Source organism: Stegodyphus dumicola, chromosome X1 (genome assembly GCF_044657685.1).
Source record: "Stegodyphus dumicola isolate Sdum_Otavi_A_Nest chromosome X1, ASM4465768v1".
In the NCBI taxonomy this organism is placed as follows: domain Eukaryota; kingdom Metazoa; phylum Arthropoda; class Arachnida; order Araneae; family Eresidae; genus Stegodyphus; species Stegodyphus dumicola.
The window spans coordinates 108286805-108309613 of NC_140780.1; the positions used below are offsets into that span (position 1 = coordinate 108286805).

The following is a 22809-nucleotide window of genomic DNA, read 5'->3' on the forward strand; positions in this document are numbered from 1 at the left end:
CGTCTTACTCATAGGAAACAAACATATCTAACTATAATATTTATGAGCATTTTCATCGCCATTTTAATTAAAACAATATATATTTCTAGCACATTTTTATAATTGTTTGCACCACTTAACTATATTAAACATAGTTTTCAACATAGTTCAGATTTCATTACTACTATTTCTAATAAAAGTTGCCAAATAAATAAAAATTTATAAGAAATGATATACTATATGATGTAATTTATAAAAAGCCTAATTCACACGCTTTATACTTATCTAATTTATAATATTAGAAACATTCATATATTATTTTAATTATTGAAAGAGGAATGGCATTGTTTGTGTTTACAAATACTATTATAATTTTTTAGTTCTTGCGTTTACTGTTATTCCAGTTATTAGTTTGCTAATTAATTACCGCATATACCCGCGTATAAGTCGAGATATTTTGGACAGAAAAAAAAGACTTCAAAGTGGGGGGTCGACTTATACGTGGGGCCATAAAAAATTAAAAGAATCGGAAGCTCAAAAATTTCTTTATATAATGCAGTTGTTTTCTTCCCGCACTCAAATTGGAAGACTTATCAAATAAGTCACTTACTTGAAGTAATTTCATGACTTAAATTATGTGGCGAACTAATCACAGAGTTTCTTACTTTAACTAGAGTAAGTTTCGATTAAACCAAAGAATTTCGGCCCCCAAACAATAAAAAGCCCGATATTACATTAATTGCTCAGTGGGTTAAAGATGCTTGGAACGAAATACCCTCTGAAATGATTATAAAATCATTTAAAAAATGTTGTATTAGCAACAAACTAGACGGCACGGAAGATGATGCTGTTTTTGAAAGTGAAAATGACGACGAAGGCTCTAGTAGTGATTGTAACAATATAGAGTTCGAGACTGAAAATATGTATGATAACGAGCCAATGACGACAGAAGAGTTCTATGAAATGTTTGGCGAATCTGACCATGAATCGGACGTTGAAGGATTTTGATTTTGTTTATTTACCAGGGTATTTTTTATCGTATATTTACTTTTTTTTCTCAGATGATTTTGAATAACTGCAGTACTTAAAAAAATTTCGAAGTTTCTCGATCGATTTCGGAAGTGGGGGGTCGACTTATACGCGGGTTTCTTATTTTCTACGAATTTTTTATGTCGAAGTGGGGGGGGGGGTCGACTTATACGCGGGTATATACGGTATTACGAGTTACTTCTATTTAATTTACTGTTCTTTTGTTTGATAATGCTTGGTGTGCTTGGTCTCCGTTATATGCACTTTGGCTACTATTTGGCATTGAAAAGTAGAATTTAGTAGTAACCTCTCAACGTTTGGAAATGCGGGAAACTTTGTTAGATGTATTCTTTGGAGAGAGTTAATACCCTTGTGGTGTCCGAGGGGAGATGAAAATTTTTTCGTTCAATTTCCTTCACGAGGTCATAAATTTCGTCAGGCAGTTGAATCATTTTCGCCCCTGTCTCATGTAGTTGGCCTATACCTATGAAAATATCTTTAAAATTTTATAAAGATGCGGTAATGAAAACAACAAAATAGTAAGTCGATTGATACATTGCATACGTACTTTCGTAAAATAAGGGCAGCCTTTAGAGATCTCGATCAGTCTGTTGATTCCGCAAACAGATAAAATTACATAAAAATGAAAACGTAAGTAGCAGGGAAAATTTTAGGCTCAATTTATTAGGGACATTTGTTATTGCTGAGAATGATTTAAAAAATTCCTGTTAAAAAATCACGTGAATGCCATATAAAAGAAACAACGATTTCTCAGTTTATTTCAATCAAAACGCACAGTCAGAAGTCACAAAAAGATATTACATAAAAGAAACAAAGATAAACGGTTTTTATTTCCCGAACAAATGTGCATCGAAAAACGTGAAATCAATTACCTGTATGGTGAGACCATGGCCGGGACCAGAGCTGGTGCAACCGGTGCAGACGTACCGTGCGGCAGAATTTAAAGAGGCAAATTGTTTATAATTTAGAGAAAAATTAGCAGCAAAATTCAAGGCTGTAAAAATTTTTAGAATTTACGGAAGGCACTTGGCAGCAGATATTAAGGGCGGAGAAATGTTTAGAGATTAGGCACCCGGCAGTGGAAGTTAGGATTCGCAGAGATTGCAACGTGCGGCAATATGCCTAACTCTGGTCCAGGGTGAATCTACAACACGTCCAAGACAATATACAAACAGCTCGATTCTAACAATAAGTGCGAATTTTCGAGCATTCTTAACGCAGAGAAATTTTCTTTTTCTAATTACAATTTTTTCGACATTTTATTAAACATATTTAGCATCAGTCTTGCGAATTACTTAAGTTGAAAGCGCTAATAAGTGAAGCTTAAAAACTGAGTCAATAGTTTTGCCAATATCTGCATTAATTGCATTAACTTTTATCAGGCATTAATATAAGTCAATAATTGATTAATATAATTTATTTCCTGATTGTACTTAAGAATACATTATAGTGCGATCCGCATAAACCAAGCAAAATTTAATTTTTGCTAATTTTATCTGCAAAATTTCGAATTCAGATCTTAAATCTGACGAATTAAAAATTTCTACTATATGCATTTCATTATTTTATTTGCTACGCAAAGTTTAACAGTATAATATTAAGTAAATAACATACTAAGTTTCAATTCTAACTTCCATTCATTAATATAATTGTCTTTAATTTGTTATTCAATAGCATGCAGTTTATGAAAATTCATAATACGCTCTTGTTCCTCCCCCTCCAGTCTGGGTTAAATTGGAATCATTTCTTCCACGAACCGAAATTAGATTAACAGTTGTGAAAAACAGTCTATGTTCTTCATAACTACTTTGTAGTTCTAGTAACTTCGCATTTCCTTGAATGAAATCATCCTATGTACGTAATTAGAGTAGACAGCAGAAAGTCGATGACTTCACTGACGCAGACGCATTTTCTGCAAAAAATATAATCTTGAGCAAACCAAGATTTCTCAGGTATTTCTCGTGCAAGCAAATCTATACTTACCATTCATCGTTATCTTAATTTATTCCCTGCAATTATCATTTTGATCTAATGAAAGAAAATCAAAATTTGAATTTAATTTTAGTTACTACACTGGTTATCATAAATTAAGGAAAAATCACAAAAATCACGATTACTGAAAACGTTACATGTAGAATTTTATGAAACTTACACACAATATACAACATATAGTAAGGTATCAAACAACATAAAAAGAAATTACCAGACAATTATGGTAGTATAGAAATTAGCACATGTATAAAATGAACAAATCGAAGATGTCAGTTTGCTATAGAAAAAGTACCTTCAATATGGAATATAATCATCTCTAGAAGCAATACAGCACATTCAGCGATGTGTGATGCTTTCAATTATGCGGTCTATCAGTTCCATAGGAAGCGAGAGCCATTGCTCTTGCAAAGCAGTTGCAAGCGCGGCAAGGGTCTAAGGGGGCGGATTAAGAGTAGCTAGACGTCTCCCTAAAGCATCCCAAACGTGCTCGATAAGATTCAAGTCAGGGGATCGAGCTGGCCACTTCATGCGCATAATTGTTTCCTGTTGACGATAATCATATACGACGCGAGCCCTGTGTAGTCTTTCATTGTCGTCCTGTAACAGAAAAGCATCACCTATTGTCCCGGAATATGGGCGCACATAAGCATCAAGGATGTCATCGCTATAAACATGAGCATTCACGGTTCCCATTGGAAAAACATGTAGGTCTGTGCGTGCACCCAAAGAGATGCCACCCCAAACACAGACACTGTCTCTTCGGTAAGCATCTCTTCCACGGATGTTTGACGGATGATAACGGGTTCCAGATTCTCTCCATATCAAATAACGCTTACTATCGCTTTCTTGACTAAACCTGGACTCATCCGTAAAGAGAACAACCCTCCATTGATCAGGCGTCCAGTGGACATGTTTTTGTGCCCACTGCAAACGGTCCCTCCGATGGCGTGACTTGACAAATGGTTGTTCGCCTCGCATACAGACTACCTTTGTGAAGCCTTCTACGCACAGTTGACGTTGACACCGACCTTCCGGTGGCTGCAGCAAAGGAGGATCTAAGAAGAGTCGCAGTAGCGGTTCTATTCCTGAGTGAACATAATGTCAAATATCGGTCATCGGCGCTCGTTGTAGCAGTTGGCCGCCTTTGGCTGAACCTCCTAGGTGCCGAATCTGTGATTTGAAATTGCCTTCAAAGTCTATGAATCACAGAAGGACTCACATTTAGCCATCTGGCCACTTCTGTTTGACTTTGTCCTGTCTCTAGTCTCCCAATGGCTTTCTGTCGTAGTTCTGCAGGCAAATGATGCCTGGAGATCATTTTACGAATTGGCTATCTCAGATTTCTGATGTCACTATCACAGTGAAATATGTGGGTTTGCTCTGGAACATGGACTTTTATGCTCCTCGCAGATGACGTATTCCGAGTGCAGCACCACTAATTTGCATATTGGAGTTTTACTCAACTACTCTTACTTGGCAGCATATTCAAATTTTACACGGCTTATTTTTGAGGGATTTATCGCTTTTTTTTTTTTTGTGATTTTTCCTTAATTTATGATAACCAGTGTATAATCCCATTAAGCTTCTTAATGCCTATTAGCAAATGAATTAAAAATGCATATATAAATCTAAGCTTGTTTTATTTAAGAACACTATGAATGTAATATGAGTTGATTCCCTTAGTTGTTTGAATTTTGGTATTGGTAGAAAAGGAGAAGCGCAGCATTTGTTTGAGCAAACTAACTTTTGTTAATGTTTGCTCCTCTTAATGATAAAATTACAAAGCTCTTATCTCTAACTGATTTCTGCCAAAAGACGGTATTGCTAAAATATTCCAATTAAAATGAAAAGTAATCGCACATTTTGATACGTAAACTGTTAGTAGAAACATACGAGACAGTTTGACTCAGAAAGTCCTCCACGAAGGCATTTCTTCCCTTGGGCAGATAGCCCTCGCGGGCTTCGCCGTAATCAAATAAACCAAATTTTGTCCTTTTCTGAATGTGGAAACCCATTTTCTCTAATTCCAGCTAGGCGATTTCTTGACCACTGAGTGCACGCCGAAATGAGCTTTAGTTTCGGCAATCTTCGTTCCATCTGGAGTGCATTTCGTGCTTTCCCATGTGATTTGGAATACTTCCGCAACTTATTTGGAAAGTTTCTGAGTTACAGAGGAATTCTTCAGAGGCTGTTTGTGGACGCCAACATATTTATTCTAACCCAAGACTTCGAAGGAGTAAGCCATTAGGCTAAGTTTTGTGAAAAACCAAAATGGGTACTGGACTGCTAGCCCAGTCTTGCAGCTGTGAAGTTGAGCCCTAAGCAGTTTTAGAATGAAGAAATCGCAGCTCTAAAATGAAAGGCAGAGAGTCCTCATTTGTTTATCCTTTATTTTTTAGAGATCTTTTTTCTTAGTTTTCAGAACAAATCGATACCTTCTTCTCTAACCCGCCTTTTTTAGGTCAAAATTTTCTGATAAAAGTACCGAAAACCGAACTTGCATTAGAAATTACGGCAAATCCCAAAAATGGTTGACAAATCTTCGTGAACTGTTCACACTATGACGACAGTAAGTAGAGGTCTCATCGCACATAAGGATATTCTTTATAGAACTTTAACCAGAAAAAATAAACTGAAACTATTTGCATATCTTGCCATAACGAATAGGTTTCCAAAACGTTTCAGTCATATTATTTGTAATTATGAATATTTACGTGAAGTTTTACTTCCGTAAAACATATTGTGAAGAACTATTAGACCTTTTTTACATACCAAAAACATGTGAAAGCAAAGATAACAAAAGAATGAATAATTTATAAATGACGGAATTTTTGGAAAATAACAAAATATAACAGAATACAATAAATAATAAAAAATCTGAAAGGTTTCAGATTTTAAATTACGTCCAAAGGGGCGTTTTTTTAACGTTCTGTGTGTTACCTTTATTTATTAAATATCATGTTCTTCGCACTTAAACCATAAAATTCCGTTCAACAGTTAATATCACAAAATAATTTTTAAATGAGCATATCTTTAGAATTTCCAATACACAGTTCTGCGCGCTAAAGATAAAGAGGTCTTTCCCCCTCCCCCGTAAAGTGTTGCCATTGCTTGCTTTTAAATAGTTGAGTTTGTTAATCAAAAATTCGTTAAAGTTTTACAAAAATATGAAATAGATAATAAAACAAATTCCAAATGCCCATTTTTTCGGGTTGAAACGTACGTTATTCAAAATTGGATGGCTCTAGGTATCTGCTTTTACCACAATGCAAGAAATATACATAAATTTATGCAGATTCTTCATTATTTAATTTCTTTAAATATTATACAGGGCAATAATATTTGGTGGCAACAATTTGAAAAGTGAATTGGACATATAGAGTGAACCAACGCAAAATGCCAAAACGAAAATAACAGTCCTTCAGGGTAAATTGCCCCTTCGGACTAATAATAATTAAAATATATTTGGTTTAACTTAAAAATAATCATGCCTTGTTGGTAAATGGATGTATCATGATGAAATCCTTCTATTAATAAAATGTGTGTGTGAGTGATTATGGCAAAGCCTCGAAGACTATCTGCCAAAGGGGAGGAATGCCTTCGTGGAGGACTTTCTAAAGGAAACTGGCTCGTATACACGTTATATACGGGGAAAACCACGAAACCGCCCATGCTGTCACCGTTCGCGGGATTCGAACCTCGGACCGAACTACCAGTGTTCAGCGACTTTACCGCTCGGCCGCTTGTGGGCCCTATTAATAAAATGTATTTGATATAAATAAAAATAATCATACCTTGTTAATAATATGGCTGTGTCATGATGAAATCCTTCTGGATCATTATGTTCTTGTTGCCATCTGCAAAAGTTTCTCAAAGTTTTCGAAGCACTAGGAAAAATGATACCCGTATCCTAGAAGTATGAATAAAGTAGGCATTAAAATGAATATGCAAATAATACACAAAAATTTAATTTAATTTTAAAACATAACATATTTTCTCTCAAAACAGACAAAGTTTTAAAAAGAAAAAAAAATTGTAAATTAAATATTTCTATATATATATTGCTGAATTACTTTTATAAAATTAATATAACATTATTACATTTTAAATCTTATAAATCTAAGAATACATGTCTATCTTATACTATATTTTAACGATTTTATTATCATTAGAAACATGCTAAGTAAATTTTATACGACAAGACTAATATTCTCGTCATTTAAAATGAAATATATTGGCTACAGAACAAATTCACAACTTGTAAATGACACAATCTACTTAGAAGTGTTTAAATTTCAGTGAAGGTATTGAAAACTAAGAACAATGGCTACTCATTTCGATTTTAAATTCGGAATTGTTTGAATGAACAGTACAGAATATATAAATGCCAAAAGAGTATAAAATGATCCTGGCGGAAGAGCAGGAAAATGGAAAAGTTCTTATTTATTGATAATTTTGTGTTTGAAATATTTATCAACTTCGCCATAACTTGACTAAGGAAGAATTTCATCTACATGTAAAAACGGCAGTATAAATTTTGGTCAGGAAAATTATGCTTTTGGTCGTTTGGCTTAAGTTATTTTTTGGACTGATTCAAGCCAAGTGTTTCTACGCGTTTTTGTTTAGATTAGTTTACTCTATTATTTCATTGAACTTATGTTGGGGTTTATTTACCTATAAAATCAAATGATTTTATATAGAGACTTGTTTATTAATGTACGTATTCATCACAGCGGACTGACAATAAGTATTTCCCTTCATTGTGTAAAATATATACCTTAATTGGGAATTCTTTGTCTGCTAATCCCCCCATGATGTAGCTTCCTAGATTATCAAGATACTAATTATTTCTTTAATTCTCTTGGACCTAAGAAATCATATCTGAGATCTCATTTTTGTGTGATTAATTAAGGTACATCTGAAATGCCAAAAAATGCATTTCAAAATTAATATAATTTTATTTTATATAAAATTGACATATGCAATATTATTTGTAGGTCTGCCGGCCAATTCAGTCAGCGGCACTTCTCTGATTCTTCTTCCGATGAATCTTATACATAAAAGGGTGACTGCTTGACCCATGATATATAAATGCAAGAATATGATGACATATATGGGAACTCATGTTAGGTAAGTTCTTAAATAATCATATGATTGTCTTTTAATTTCAGAGAAACTTGAAGCAAGGGAAACAATATTTCCTATCTAAAACGGAAATATTTCATAAAAACACCCTTCCAATTATAATTTTCGGTATAAAATTAACAGTATGTTTTCATCTGTAAGCAGTGAGGGCAAAACACTCTTCAGATATTTAGAAACAACAATCCATTTATCTTCAATTTACTTTTTCAATTATTATTTTACCGCGGCGTTTCTCAACCCGGAACCTAGAGCTCAGTGCAATATATCCAGCAGGAAATAATGATGAATACGCTAATTAGTATATTTAAGTTTTACTATTAACATAATGTAAATTGTAGTATAGTTTGCAATGATAACTGTGTCGTATTGGTGACCCGCATCTGCAGATGTAATTTATGAACAGTAGATCTAAGTAAAAAAAAAAAAAAAAAAAAAAAAAAAAAAAAAAAGTTCATTTTCTTTTTGCAATGTTCAAGCAAAGAAACGCTGATCTATTTCAACTATAAGTTGGCAGAATACCTCCACTTAATGGAATTCCAATAATAGGTGCACTGCCATATCACAGAAAAAGAAACATGCAACATTTGAGTCATTTGATTCATATATCTGGATTTATAGCTTCAGTAGTATCACGTTAATCTGTTCATTTACCGAGAATATTTAGTGATAAATTTAAAGTTTATCCACCGCACGGAAACATACGTATATTGCATATCCATTCACAACCTCACCTCGCAGTGAACGAATTAACACAGCTTTCCACTTCCTTAGTTGTGCTCACTGCCTGATTCAGTTAAGATTTTGCGTAGAATTATGCAGCTCTCTAACAAGAATATAATAGAGTATTTCAATAGTTCGAAACCCATCTAGTGCAGTCTTAAATAATATCCAAGGGATAATATCACAGTTTTATACGGCGGAATCCATTTCCTACATCCCTAGCAGGAGAAGCACCTTGACATGAAATGTAATGCAATACAGGATTGCTTGAGGCATAAATATTATTTGAAGGGTTTTGCAATGTTCAAGCAAAGAAACGCTGATCTATTTCTTTTATTGTGGGGATCCAGATCTTGCGAATCTAGACAGCTGTATACTACTTGTAATTTATCTTTACTTCATACAATGTGATACGTTACAGTATGGTAACTCAGCTGTACAGTATGCATATGTATATCTCTAAATGTAACTAACAGAGCCCAATCTAATAACTGTAATAATTCTGTAAGCTGCAACCATACTGTAAATTGTATTTGCAGCTCTAATCCGTGTTGGATAACTCTATATCCAAATTATCCAAATTACACAGTGCACCCTGGCAAACGTTTACTCATTCGTAAATTTACAGAGCTAATTCGCATTTTGCAATTTAAGAACTGTAGCATATATCTTGTACTAGTGACAGTAATTTGGTGCGAATCTTTAACTACCTATAGCACGGAGTAATCTCGCTTTTTCAACTATAAGTTGGCAGAATACCTCCACTTAATGGAATTCCAATAATAGGTGCACTGCCATATCACAGAAAAAGAAACATGCAACATTTGAGTCATTTGATTCATATATCTGGATTTATAGCTTCAGTAGTATCACGTTAATCTGTTCATTTACCGAGAATATTTAGTGATAAATTTAAAGTTTATCCACCGCACGGAAACATACGTATATTGCATATCCATTCACAACCTCACCTCGCAGTGAACGAATTAACACAGCTTTCCACTTCCTTAGTTGTGCTCACTGCCTGATTCAGTTAAGATTTTGCGTAGAATTATGCAGCTCTCTAACAATAGAGTATAATAGAGTATTAATAGTTCTCTAATATAATAGAGTATTTCAATAGTTCGAAACCCACCTAGTGCAGTCTTAAATAATATCCAAGGGATAATATCACAGTTTTATACGGCGGAATCCATTTCCTACATCCCTAGCAGGAGAAGCACCTTGACATGAAATGTAATGCAATACAGGATTGCTTGAGGCATAAATATTATTTGAAGGGTTTTGCAATGTTCAAGCAAAGAAACGCTGATCTATTGGCTTCCGAATAACAACATTTCGATAGAAGACAAATTTCATAGCTTTAAGTAAAACACAAAAAATGGGAGCCTTCGTTAATATCATATTATTATTTCACTTTTCACATGTTTAACTGTTAGTAATCTCTTATATCGATCATTTGGCAGAACATATTGCTTTTATAAAAATTTTTATGCTTTTTTGCGCTGATATATATTTTATTTCCCATTGGCGGGCGCTTAGCCGTCTTAGACTGGGCCACTTCTAAAGCCGGAAGTAGTGACCATTTTATTATGGAAGCACCTAATAGGTTCGCCACCGTTACTTCTTATGATGAGATGAACAATTATAGCCTGCCTTCTCCCGTATTCGAACCCTGGCACTAAGGTATCGCACTAGGCTTCGAATTTTATAAATGCCGTCTGCTCAGCCGGGGCTGGCCAGGGCTGCGGTCTGGCAGCTAATGTTAACTCCTGCTAAGTTGGTAACCAATTCTGCATGGATATATCTATACCTGGGTCGAACGCCAACTCAGCAGTTTACTTCCCTAACTACTATACTGTCTGGACGGCTCGCGCTGATATATGTATATTATTAATTTTGATGTTGAGGTTTTATTAATTCACTTTTGTTAGATATTTCTAAAAGTATTTTATTAAGTTTTTGTTTATATTTCTACATCTGTCGCTACTGTTTTTCTAGCATTTCTTCAGGCTTACCTCATTCTCTGACATCACAATGAGTCTCACAATGGATATATTGATGTCGTTGCCAATACTTGGATCTTTGTAAATGAGAGCAACCTAAAAAAGTGTATAAGAAAAGTAACTTAAATAATATTACTACGAACATAAAAGAATTAACATGTGAAAGATATTCAGAAATAACAAAATGGTTATATTTAATAGCTTCTAGAAATTAATTTATATGAAACATTACACGAATATGAAATGCAAATGCTGATATTGACCGTTTCTAAAGCACGCTTAATTTTAGTGATTCAATTAACATAAAATCTGGAAAGGTGATCCCAGAATTTCAGGTTTTAAACTATAATTTCAAGATAAACGCAAGCATGAAAAACATTAAGCGCAATTAATAACATGTAACTCTTCTAACATGTAATAGCTCTATGTCTAAATAACTACAGTTACTCGACGCTGCATAGAGTCAGTGACGTTCTGGAGTTGTTGAAAGTATACATGAAGACGTGGATATTGTATGCGTGTCCATAGTATAGATTTGTTTGCTTGTTCAACGTAAAGAGATGCAAAATATTAGTGTGTTTTTCAAGTACTTGTCATTCTAGCCTCTTTCTTGTTAATCTGCAAAATATTGATGTGTTTTCCTATGTTCTCAAAAGGGTTTTATTTCAGCGGTAGAGGGGGCATAGTTGACTGCCCGGAAGTTCGTAATCAGAATTTTCGTATTGAAGGATTCTTGGTGTACACCATAAGCGCCCATACCGCATAAGAATGATGCATGTATCTATAGCGAATAACAAAATAGTACAAATAAAGTAATACAAAAACAAAGTAAAATAGGAGAGAATTAAAGCAATAATAAGAATTAAACTAAATCAGATTGCACAACATCGGTTTCAGGCTTTCCAGTAACAATTATTAAGACCGTCCATACTAACAAAGGGCAATTAAGTAAATGTTCACTGTCCATGGCTATATCTTTTGCCAATAGTGTACAGTTTGAATTATTTTAAATTACAGTTTGGTGTAGATGTTTTGCGAAGCAATCATGCCCTCTTCTAAGTTTGAAAGTTTCCACTGCAACACATCTAGAAGCAGCAGAGATCGTAAAAATTCAGTCCGTTCATTTTCTGTTTTTAATTTCATCCCGCATGTTTTCTTCATATTTACTTTAGGTTCTGATTCTATTGATCATGTCATGAGAATCTTATCTTTTTCTACTGATTCTTTTAAATGAAACAAATGGGATGTTTCTCCAATATGTCTGCAATATTTTCGTGCTTTTTTCTGAGAGTAGATAATTTATTACCTTCAGTCTCAGAATGGACTGATATCTATGGTAAGATAATCATCTTTTCAATAGATATTAAGTAGATTCAATAGATATTAGTCCAAGTTTAGTCAACGACACCGAATCTATTCCCAGTCCAGAGTACTAAATGATGAGACTACCTGGATAGCGGAAGAAAGAGAATAAAAAAACGGTTTTTCGAACTGGCTGATTCTAAGAATTATTTTATGAGAAGCAAGCTTTATTGCCTCAAATTCTTCAGTATAACTTATATTCTTGGAGCCCAGTGGAAAATAAAATGAGAAATGATCAGACTAAACTCTGACTCTAGTATTCCTCTATTGGAGCGGGTCGTAAGTGGGGAGGTCCAGACCCCTGTGGGGTCGATGAAATTTTAAAAGAGGTCAATGATCATCAAGGAGTCGCTTGGGAGTCAATAGCCGAATAGGCACCGGCAATTAATTGGCATGAAAAGGATGCCATTAATTACAAAAAATATTAATAAAATATTTAATTTTTGTTTACTGATATAAAGCTACATTATTTAATAAGGAAGAAACCATAAAATAAAAACACGGGAAAAATACATAAAAATTATTTAATGTATTTCAAATATCAATAGTATTTTTTAAATATATAAATTTTTAAGCAATAAGTGAAGTATAAAAGAATATAACTGAACAACTAGAAAACAGAACCAAAAAATAAAAAATCGAAACTTCCCCAGAATATATATTGTTATATACAAGCCACTTTGAAAATTTAAAAGAAAATTCTAATGCTCGCTTGCAAGCCACTCAAAATCTGAATGTCTCAGCATTGTTCAGAGGACCTTTGAGCTGCGATGCATCTGATTTTGATACTGGTATGGTGGAAGAAGAGTTGATTTTATCGAAGAAGGTGCTCTAAGCGCAAGTCTTAATCAAAACACGTCTAGGAGTTTGAAATTTATGAAAGTTATTATAGGGACCAAAATTATTGGTTTTCCTTCTTCTTGCCTAGTAGAAGCAGACTTTAGTCATATAAATAATTTATTACTTCAAAAAATAAACAGGTTGAATAATTTTCAAGGAGGTGATTTAATGATTAAATTAAGCAACTTTCTGTTAAACATTAAAAACAAATTGCATCAATATATCAAGCGCAACCATTACATTAATTAAAATTGAATTTTGGGCAATTCGAATGCGTGATTTTATTCCTGAACCTTGTTCATATTTGCAAAATCAAAAACAATAATAATGCATAAATAATAAAATATTTAATTAAATAAAATCTTTATTTTCAAAAAAAAAAATTCGTTTTCTTAGCCTAATTGTTATAATTAAACTGTTCTTTTAAAAAGAGTCAGTGCAAGAAAAGGGTTTCAAATCCTTTCTCTGGAAGATACTTTGTGCATATATGTAACCGAGCATCTCAAGTAAGTTTTCAAATCAGCTGTTTTCATTTTTTCATCTCTAAATCCTCTTTCCTCCTCTAACGTTTACCTCTTTTCTTTATAGGTTGCAACAAGATTACAATGTAAACATTTAAAACACGTTGAAACGCAAAGCGAGTTAAAAGGCAAAGCGAAAATTTCAGAAGAATTAGGTATAGCATATTCAGATTTAAACTATTGAAGGAATCACTCTCGAATCTTACCCATTTACATTACATACTTCTTGTCCATTTACATTTTTCTCCCTCCAGAACTCAGTTAAAGACGTTCTAACTATTTTCATGCAAAATAAAAGCTTTCTCCTAAGTAACTCTCTACTAGTTTTATCCCCAGAAGAACCTGCATAAGATTTATCGGTCTAGTCCTAACAGCCCCAGTAATTAGCCTGATGGCTTGATTTTACAAAATACCAAACCTAGACATGCATGCAGTGTTGCAAATAATCAGCGGTTCGCAAAAGCAATACATCATATGCTTTATTTCAAATTACAAGTTTTATTTAAATTTTCCCTGTTACATCACCACTCCACTTTGACATGTCCTTTCAATTGCAGATAATCTTTTCTACGTCTTTTATACTGCTTTAACTATATATTTCCAAATGATTTTCTTTTTATCAAAAGTGACTCCTAGAAAATTGCAGTCACTCATCTCCCAATTAATTTTTATATTATACTCTTCAGCTGTCAGGTTAAAGTGTGGTAAACGGTCTTATTCACGTTTACTACCGTATGATTTTCGACTGCCCAATTCAAATAATGATTCAAATAATGTTTTCATTGCTGATTAATATTAACAACTATTTCGGTAACATACTCATGAGTGCTTGAAAACCATATTATCAAGTCTTCATGTCTAAGATAATGGGAACATAAAAGTGCACACCTGACACTTGTTATGATCTTTTTGGTAAGTTATTTATAGCGATATTAAAAGGGGCTGTGTGGGCACAAATGTTAGCTGGCCACGCTATGTTAGAATGCATCTAGACATCCTTGCCCGTAATGGACTGTACAAAATCTTTAGGCATGTAAGATTTTCATGCGCGAGAGCATTTTGCCGCCTATACCGATATTCTTTAAATTTTGGAACAAACCAACTTTCGAAATTCTATCAGGCAGAGCTATAAGACCAACAAATTCTGCAACGAAAGCTTTATATTTTCCCTGACAATCCTTAATTGTTTCAGAAACTCTTGTTACTTGTGTATTGGTAGACTGATACCTTCTGAAACTAACCCAGGCCTCAGAGATCATAACTTCCCCTCCCAAACGCAACATCAGTCTGTGATTTACCATTCTTTCCATTATCTTAGACATGAAGATACTTGTCAAAAATTTTCAGCAGATTATTTTTCTCAACCTTTCTTAGCAACTATGATAAAGATCGATTTTTTTTCAAATGGCAAAAACGTTACTGGTCTAGCATAAATTAAACAACGACAATAATAAAGACAATGCCGCTGCGCCCAAGTATTTAAAACAATCAACAAGAATGTTACCCAGACCAGAACATTTTACATTCTTTTCGCAAAAGCGTCCATGACACTGTAGAGATCTATTTGATTGTTCTTGCTGTTATGCAGAACAGAAGGAAAAGGAGTTTTCTTAAAGGAAAAATATATATTTCTTAAATGTCCAGTTTCATGTTTTATTTTAACCTGTTTCTCTTCCTATTTAATTCTCTTTCACTTTTTGACTCCATTTTCCAATATGTAGCAGGTGGTTCGGAATAAATTAAAAGAATTCAAATACTTTATATAAGCTCTTAATTTAGGTATAACGCATAGAAATCTAAAATGGAAACAAATGAATTAGCTACAATAATAATTTAACTTTGCATTATTATTTTAAAATTAAACAAGCATAAAATGTTTGCAGAAGATATGATGTTTACAAATACGACACTTCAAAGACGGCAGTCATTTTCATTTGAGGTATGCTGCCCTATTATAATCAAAACCAGAAGATAGGATTGATGTTTCTACAGTATCAAATAAAATTCTCAGGAAGGGTAAAAGCATTTTTCTCAATTTCTTCTGAAAAATTTTAAAAATACCTCAAAATTCATAAAAGCTATATTATTTATTTAAACTTGAGGGTATAAATTTAGACAATTAACGTTAATCAATAATACCTTTAAAATGCTTCATTAAATGTACCATTCTGTTTATTTATAGAAATATTTCTTTTATTTTTCACCGCAGAAACGTACATAGTAGTTAATTCCGATTTTTTCACTCTAAAGAAATGTCCTAATTTTTTGTTCGAGTTGTTAATGAAAGCGTGTTACCAATGAGTTTCGATCACTGATTTAACTTTTAAGGCTCTAGAAAACAGTTTACTGATATTCTTCTATGGCAAGGAAATTCTTAATAGAATATTTGCTGTCTGAACCGCAGCCTTAGTATTGGAAACTTGTGTGGTGCTTAGGTTGCGTTTGAAAATTATAAAGAATGTTTCATCACAACAACCTGTCTTAAATTACCTACCTAACCTATATTAAATTTAAAGATATTGAAAATTTCATGCATGGCCAGACATTCAGATGAAACAGTAAAATTATTTGATGAACCATTGGACTAAATTCCAATAATTATCTGAAGATCTAAAATTGGAAATGAATTCTAATGAAAAAAATTAATTATGTATCTTTGTGAAAAATGTCCGATGCCGAATTCCGATGCGATATTCAAAGTCCGATACATTTGTAAACATTGCAATGAAAGGAAAAACAACTGTGAATTATTTTGTTAAGGGAGGAGTCTTAGAATTGTACTGCATACGTGATTCAGAATAATCAATAATATTTGTAAGGAACTGTTAATTAGAAATGCTTAAAATAAAAGAATCGACACTGTTAATTTAAATAATAATAAATTTCCTATGTTGTACTTTATTTAAGAAGAACACCAGCACATCTCATAACTTGTACTTTTATTTTTAGTATGAAAAATATTCAAAAGCATAAAGTTTTAATAAGGAAAAGTACCATTAAGTTTATTCCCATTTGCGACCTTACACAGCGTGGTCTTAGATCCGATTTTTCAGTAAAACAACTATCACACTTCGAACTTTTTAATTATATTTTATCAAAGATTTGCCCTATACCAGTCGTGTTGCTCTTTCCCCTCATAGCAGTATAATATGTGTCTCTGTTACATTGTTATTATTATTACTATTATTATTATCGCTTATAGGTAAATAAATGCCATATATTAATTTTTCGGTTAAAAATCGCTTGAAATAAATCTTTAAAATAAATTCTTTAGCTGCAACGAAATTGAAGCATTGTGAAGTTACAGTGGCTAAGAATGAGAAACTTGAGAGGGCTCAGTCATACTGAAGCACATCAACCTTTGAAATATGAATGTTCGTTCCATCATTGCTTTCGATTGAGGAAGCGTCTGCATTATTTGCGACCTCTCAAAACCACTGCCAATTGGAGTATAAACAGAGTTGCGTACGGACGCGATAGAACTGGCGGCACTTCCCCCCCCTCTAACACGCGACATAACTGCTAAACGTGATATGGTCGTAGACTCTCGCAGCGACTGGCCGCCTGCCAACACATAAACTGCCACTATTTTATTTTCTAGTGCAAGCAAGCGTTCGTAAGTTCCATTACTGCATTTCCCAGATGAAACGTATCCTACTTTTAATAATTCTAACAATTTAATTTATCTTAACTAATGGTACCAAAATTACATTTTGAAGACTAAGAACATTTCAAGAAAAGGTTGAAGTTAATCTTAGTTTCTTCTCTGTTCCTACATAATCTCGAACCACGTGCTTTGTAAGGGGCGTCTTTTTCTTTTCTTTTAAGACAATATTCGTCTAATTCTTAATCATAAGAATGGCATAAAACCTACGTTTTTGTTTCTTTGAACAGTGCTCAAAGTGACCCCCATCCTGAATTATCTGCACTCTGCTTGACACAAATTTCCTCCAATATATATTATACAACTGAAATTATTATTTTTTTCCCAGTCACGATAACTTGGCAAACTGCGAAGATTGCGAAATTTCAGATTCAATCAAAAGAATCACAAATAACAACAACACCAAAGTGCTATTAAATAATCTGAGAAAAGTTTGAGAACAATTCTACTGCAGAAAAATGACTCATTCATGCTATAATTATCTATCTTAAACTACCTGGAGAAAAGAAAATTAAGATCGTTTCTATGACCGATTCACTGCTTCTTTCTCTCAAGTTTCGTGACCTATTTGTTTTACTAGGCATCGTTAACGTAGTTTTCTTGGCATGGTTCAGAAAATAATGTAATAAAAAAGTTTTCTATTGCAAGTAGCCGCATTGCATAAGCTTTTAGTCATGAGAATATTGATAAGCTGGCATGGAAGATGTACTTAAAAGCATACTTACCGCAGACATAAGAGTAAGAATATACATTTCTAAATTATCTCCGTGGTAGCTTTTCATCTTACTGTCTGCCACTACCATTACTTCTAGATTCCATTCTTTGGAAACGGAACGTTTCAAACGCCTACTCCTGGAGCCTGAATAGAGAGAGAAAGAAAAACACTTGAATTACCTATGAAAACATCTAAATTCATTATTTAAAATTCAGTCGGCAAACATCACTAACATTTGAATCAAAATGGAACGCAAGCTACAATGTTCTGAGCTACGTTACTAAATATAAGGTGCGTAAAATTCATTAAATGTACAAGCAGCAACGTAAAAATGAAACTTTAAGATTTTTCTTAAAATAAATTCAATATCACCTAAGGAAAATATTGGATACTAAAATATGCGCAGCATGGATCATAATTTTGATAATACGATACATTTAAACTTTTCTCTTTAATGCTCCGAAGAATGCTGTAACATGTATAAAATTAGCTATTGGATGTGAGATTGTATTCCCTTATATGCGCAATTGCAAATGCGTATATAGCAAATGAAATTGCGCAACTACGTAATAACTTGTAGAGACATTAGGATTTTTTGAATCAGGAGACTTGAAAAATGAGCTATGCCCTCGCCAGGATTCGAACCTTGGACCTCTCGAATACGCGTCGAGTGTGCTGACCATTACACTACGAAGGCATGCTAAGAAGGCGGGAGAAATAGCTTATATACTCCCCCTTTTAAAGAGCGACTGGGGAACCCAATCGCCAAATCCTGGTGGCGAAGAATCATCATTCACCACCTTTTAGTTCGATCACCACTGTAGAGTCATTAAGTTATTTTGAAGCAGGAGACGTGAAAAATGAGCAGTGCCCTCGTTTGGACTAGAAACCTCAGACCTCTCGAATACGCGCCGAGCATGCTGACCCTACACCACGAAGGTATGCTAAGAAGGCGGGAGAAATACCTTATAAACTGCGTTCCTTTATATGCGCTGTATGTATGTAATATACGTGTTCATATGGGCTTTATGTATTTACATTGGTGCATTTAGCAATAGGTATAATTTCTGTTCAATATAATAATATTGTTAGGTTCAAATGTCACGTTAGTATCATCAAGCTGTTCTCCTAATTACCATATGTAACTGAATTAACAGCGCTTATTTGGGAACATAATAATATTGTTAGGTTATTTTCTCTTCCTATTCTTTTGACACCAGTTGTTGCGTTATTTTCTTCCTTCACGTTCGTACGAGGTTCGTGTGGATTTGGAGTGAATAACTACGACACTTTATGAAGTATCGAAACACACTTTATTAGCCAGTATTGTCAGGACAGCTCCAAAACATGTTTTACAGTCGTCGATGAACTACTATAAACACGCTGACAGGATCAGCGACACAGCCTTTAGGTTATTAGGCTATCACGGTGGAGACAGCTTCCTGCAAAGCAGCCAACTCTGCTTTCCGGAGTACAGCTCCCGACTCTGCTTGGTCGTTCCCGGAACTCCATGTACTCTCGAGACTCTCTACGCTTCAACTCGCGATGCACTCGACGACACACGAGCACAGCTCCTGACTCTTTGGTTCAGTCTTTCCCGGAGCTCAACACGCTCTCTCGACGATGCACTAACCGCGATACACTAACAGGCTTCGTTAGTGGACTCGACGACGCACTAGGCACTCGCTGCCCGGCTGTCAACTCGATCGACTCCGCAGGGATTGACTCGCTAGACGAGGCATACACACTCTCGATGAGAGACACACTTACTGACTGCAAACCAGCACGGTTTATATAGCTTTCGGCTTGTGTTCGGGAACATTCTGGACTAAACCGGTAAGAATTCGTTCCAGAAGGTTCTCCAACCGTCAATGGTATATCGCCAATTTTGTCGCCAAATGGACGATTTCTCGCCAAATGTGGCAACCCTAAACTGCTTTGCGGGAAAGCCATTTCACCGCGCCTGTACATTTCGTAACAATATTTATAGTTAACTTCCGATGAGATGTCTTGCAGCCTCAAGGGAGTGGTACAATACCTGTTTATCAATGTTAGTCAGCGACTGTTGGACGCTACAGAAACAAGCCAAAATAAATGATAAAATTAGACAAAAATAATCTAAGACTGGAGCAATATTAGATGAGAGCAGTAAAATTTTAATCTAAAATTGAATTCTTCCTAGTTGTGTAAAATCATTAGAACAGTTGAAGGGATAGAAAATAACAGAAAAAAAAAACATTCACTCCTCTTCTTTAGTCATTTGCTTATTCATTATTTCAAATGCTTTTCCCATAATGAATGAGAGGGAGCAAAAAATCAGAGGACTGTTTAACTGTTAAAACTGTTTTTGTTTGTCTATGAAGAGTATAATCATTGAAGAAGACGAAATTTCGCCTTTACTAATTTGCCCTTATGTAGCTTAACAGATTTGTTTCTTCAAGTGTCACATAGAAATATAATCAGAAGTTTGTAAGACAAAGTATATAAAATATTGGTGCTCGAAATTATCATCTTATTATAAAAATTGTTAGTTTTAGGTGCGGCAAGATTCATATATGTCAAACGTTATATCTGATGTGAAGTTAAATCTCTTTTTACATTCTAACATTTACAGAGTACTTAATACGTACTGAAAATCGTACAAAAGGTCATTGTAACCAAAGGTCTCATCTAAAAAACATTCCAAAGACTGCATGGAATAGGAAAAAGAAGTAATATGTCCAATTAATTAATGGTATTTTAAAAGTAAGTCTGAATATATATTAATAATCTGAATAAATATTGATTATATTTAAGAAAGTCTGAATAAATATCAATTATGAAATTAAGTGCTTGTGAATACGTTTCACGCGAATAAAGAATGTTGTATTAAGCCTTCATCGGTATAAGTTGAATATAGGATACACATTTTTATTCAAGGAGCGTAAGTTAAAACTGAAACATCAGTCAAGATCCTAGAAAAACACCCCGAATTTTTTAACTTGAAGGTTTCCAGTAAAAATCTAGTACATTTGTATTAGTTTCTAAGTCTATTTGTATTAGGCCTAAAGGACCCCCTTTTTTTCTGATTGTTAACCTTGTCACAAAAATTCTTTCACGACCCTTTGGGCAACTTTGTCTTTTGAAGCAAAGCATTTAGTCGTAAACAGTAATATATTATTTTTTTAAATTTTGTATCACAGAGGAATAAGCATTAATGTGCAGTAATATATAGTGGTATAATGCATAACCTATAAGGTTACGGCACTATGTGAAACAATGTGAATTAACAAAAGACCTTAGGAATAGCAAGATGGACTTAAAAGACCTGGTTAATATTGGAAAAGAAGCAAAAAACATAGCAAACGAGATCATGGAAAGAATTAATACAAACCTGATCGCAATTGGAACAGAACAATAACAAAGAACACACAATATGGCTGCTGCTAGAGACTTCGTTTATTCATGATGTGTTGTCCTTTATGTTTTTCTTCGTGGCCGGTGTAGAAAAGCCATAAGTCGAGCTTGGGCTTGCCAGGAAGGTGGACCGCGCCATACCTACCTACCTACCAATCTATAAGGTATTTCTCCCGCCTTCTTAACATGCCTTCGTGGTGCACGCTCGGCGCGTATCCCAGAAGTCTGTGGTTCTAGTCCCGGCGAGGGCACTGCTGAATTTGCCTGTCTCCTGCTTCGAAATAACCTAATACCTCTACAGTGGCGCCCGAAATAAAAAAGGTGGTGGATAATGATTTTCCACCACCAGGATTTGGCTATTGGTTCTCCTAATCTCCAGTCGCCCTTTAAAAGGAGGGAGTGTAAAAAATACCTATAAAAGGTATTTCTTCCGCATTCTTACTATGCCTTCATGGTGTAATGGTCAGCACGCTCGTCAGAGGTCCATGGTTTGAGTCTCGGCAAGGGCATTGCTCACTTTTCAAGCACCTTGCTTCGAAATAACCTAATGTCTCTACAAACCAACATTATTAATATAGAATTTAAAATCTGTGTCTAGGCATGAAACTAAAAGAAATATTGTTAGTTCTATTTATGTCCCTATAGAGAGAACAGACGACAATTTACAGATATCAGCTACATCAGTGTAATTTCCAAACAAATGAAATCTTATCTGAACACCTTCTAGATATCTTACAAATTATTCAAATACCAGTTGATGAATCTCGACAGGAAATTTTATATTTATGTATCAGTGAGTTCAATAAAAGCACACATCATTGAATATCTCGAATTTCAGTTATTTTTCATCAAAAAGAAAAAGCACAAGCAAAAGTACAAAAGCCTCGTAAAGAATTTTACAATAACTTCGCAATCAACATAGCGCAGCACTCAAGAGAAACGCAAATTGTCACACCATAAAATAAACATTTTGCTAATTTCGTTATGAAAGAAGCTTGAAAGCACGGTATATGTGAAAAGATGAAAAAATTCAAAGATAATGATATTGACGAGTAGTAATCTTAAGAACTAGAACTTAAAAGATTTTTCATCTTGCTGCTAGTGTCAAAATTCTGTGTGTGAATGTAGTAGCTTTCAGACAGTTAAACACAATTATTATCATCACTGTTAGAATACTATAATTATTTCTAATCATTACCCCTATAAACTGTCTTAGCCATCCGTCACGTTAAATAAAATAACACACTAGTGCAATAATACCAAGTATAATATCTCAAAGCCTCCAAGAACAAAAATGGACTGGCAATATAGACGACACGCAATTAGAGAAACTCGGCATTCAGAACTGTTTTGCAGACCAAGGTTTTCTATCACTCGGTAGCCGAAGACAACGATATTATTGATGTATAAATTGCATCA

At 34.2% G+C, this 22809-nt stretch overlaps 1 protein-coding gene and 1 non-coding gene across 2 annotated transcripts in view; both read right to left on the bottom strand.

Annotated features, from left to right (window-relative positions):
• LOC118185900 (A disintegrin and metalloproteinase with thrombospondin motifs 9-like) overlaps positions 1 to 22809 on the bottom strand; it is a 524770-nt gene that overhangs the window by 171061 nt on the left and 330900 nt on the right. Inside the window, exons 4-6 of the mRNA XM_085807795.1 lie at positions 18005 to 18138; positions 10905 to 10988; positions 6816 to 6931 (exon numbers count right to left, since the gene is read on the bottom strand). Of these exons, the coding sequence (XP_085663921.1) occupies positions 6816 to 6931; positions 10905 to 10988; positions 18005 to 18138 (334 nt within the window). The remainder of the gene's footprint in view (positions 1 to 6815; positions 6932 to 10904; positions 10989 to 18004; positions 18139 to 22809) is intronic.
• Positions 18619 to 18691, bottom strand: TRNAT-CGU (transfer RNA threonine (anticodon CGU)). The gene has a single exon. It is a non-coding gene; the product is annotated as a tRNA-Thr (tRNA).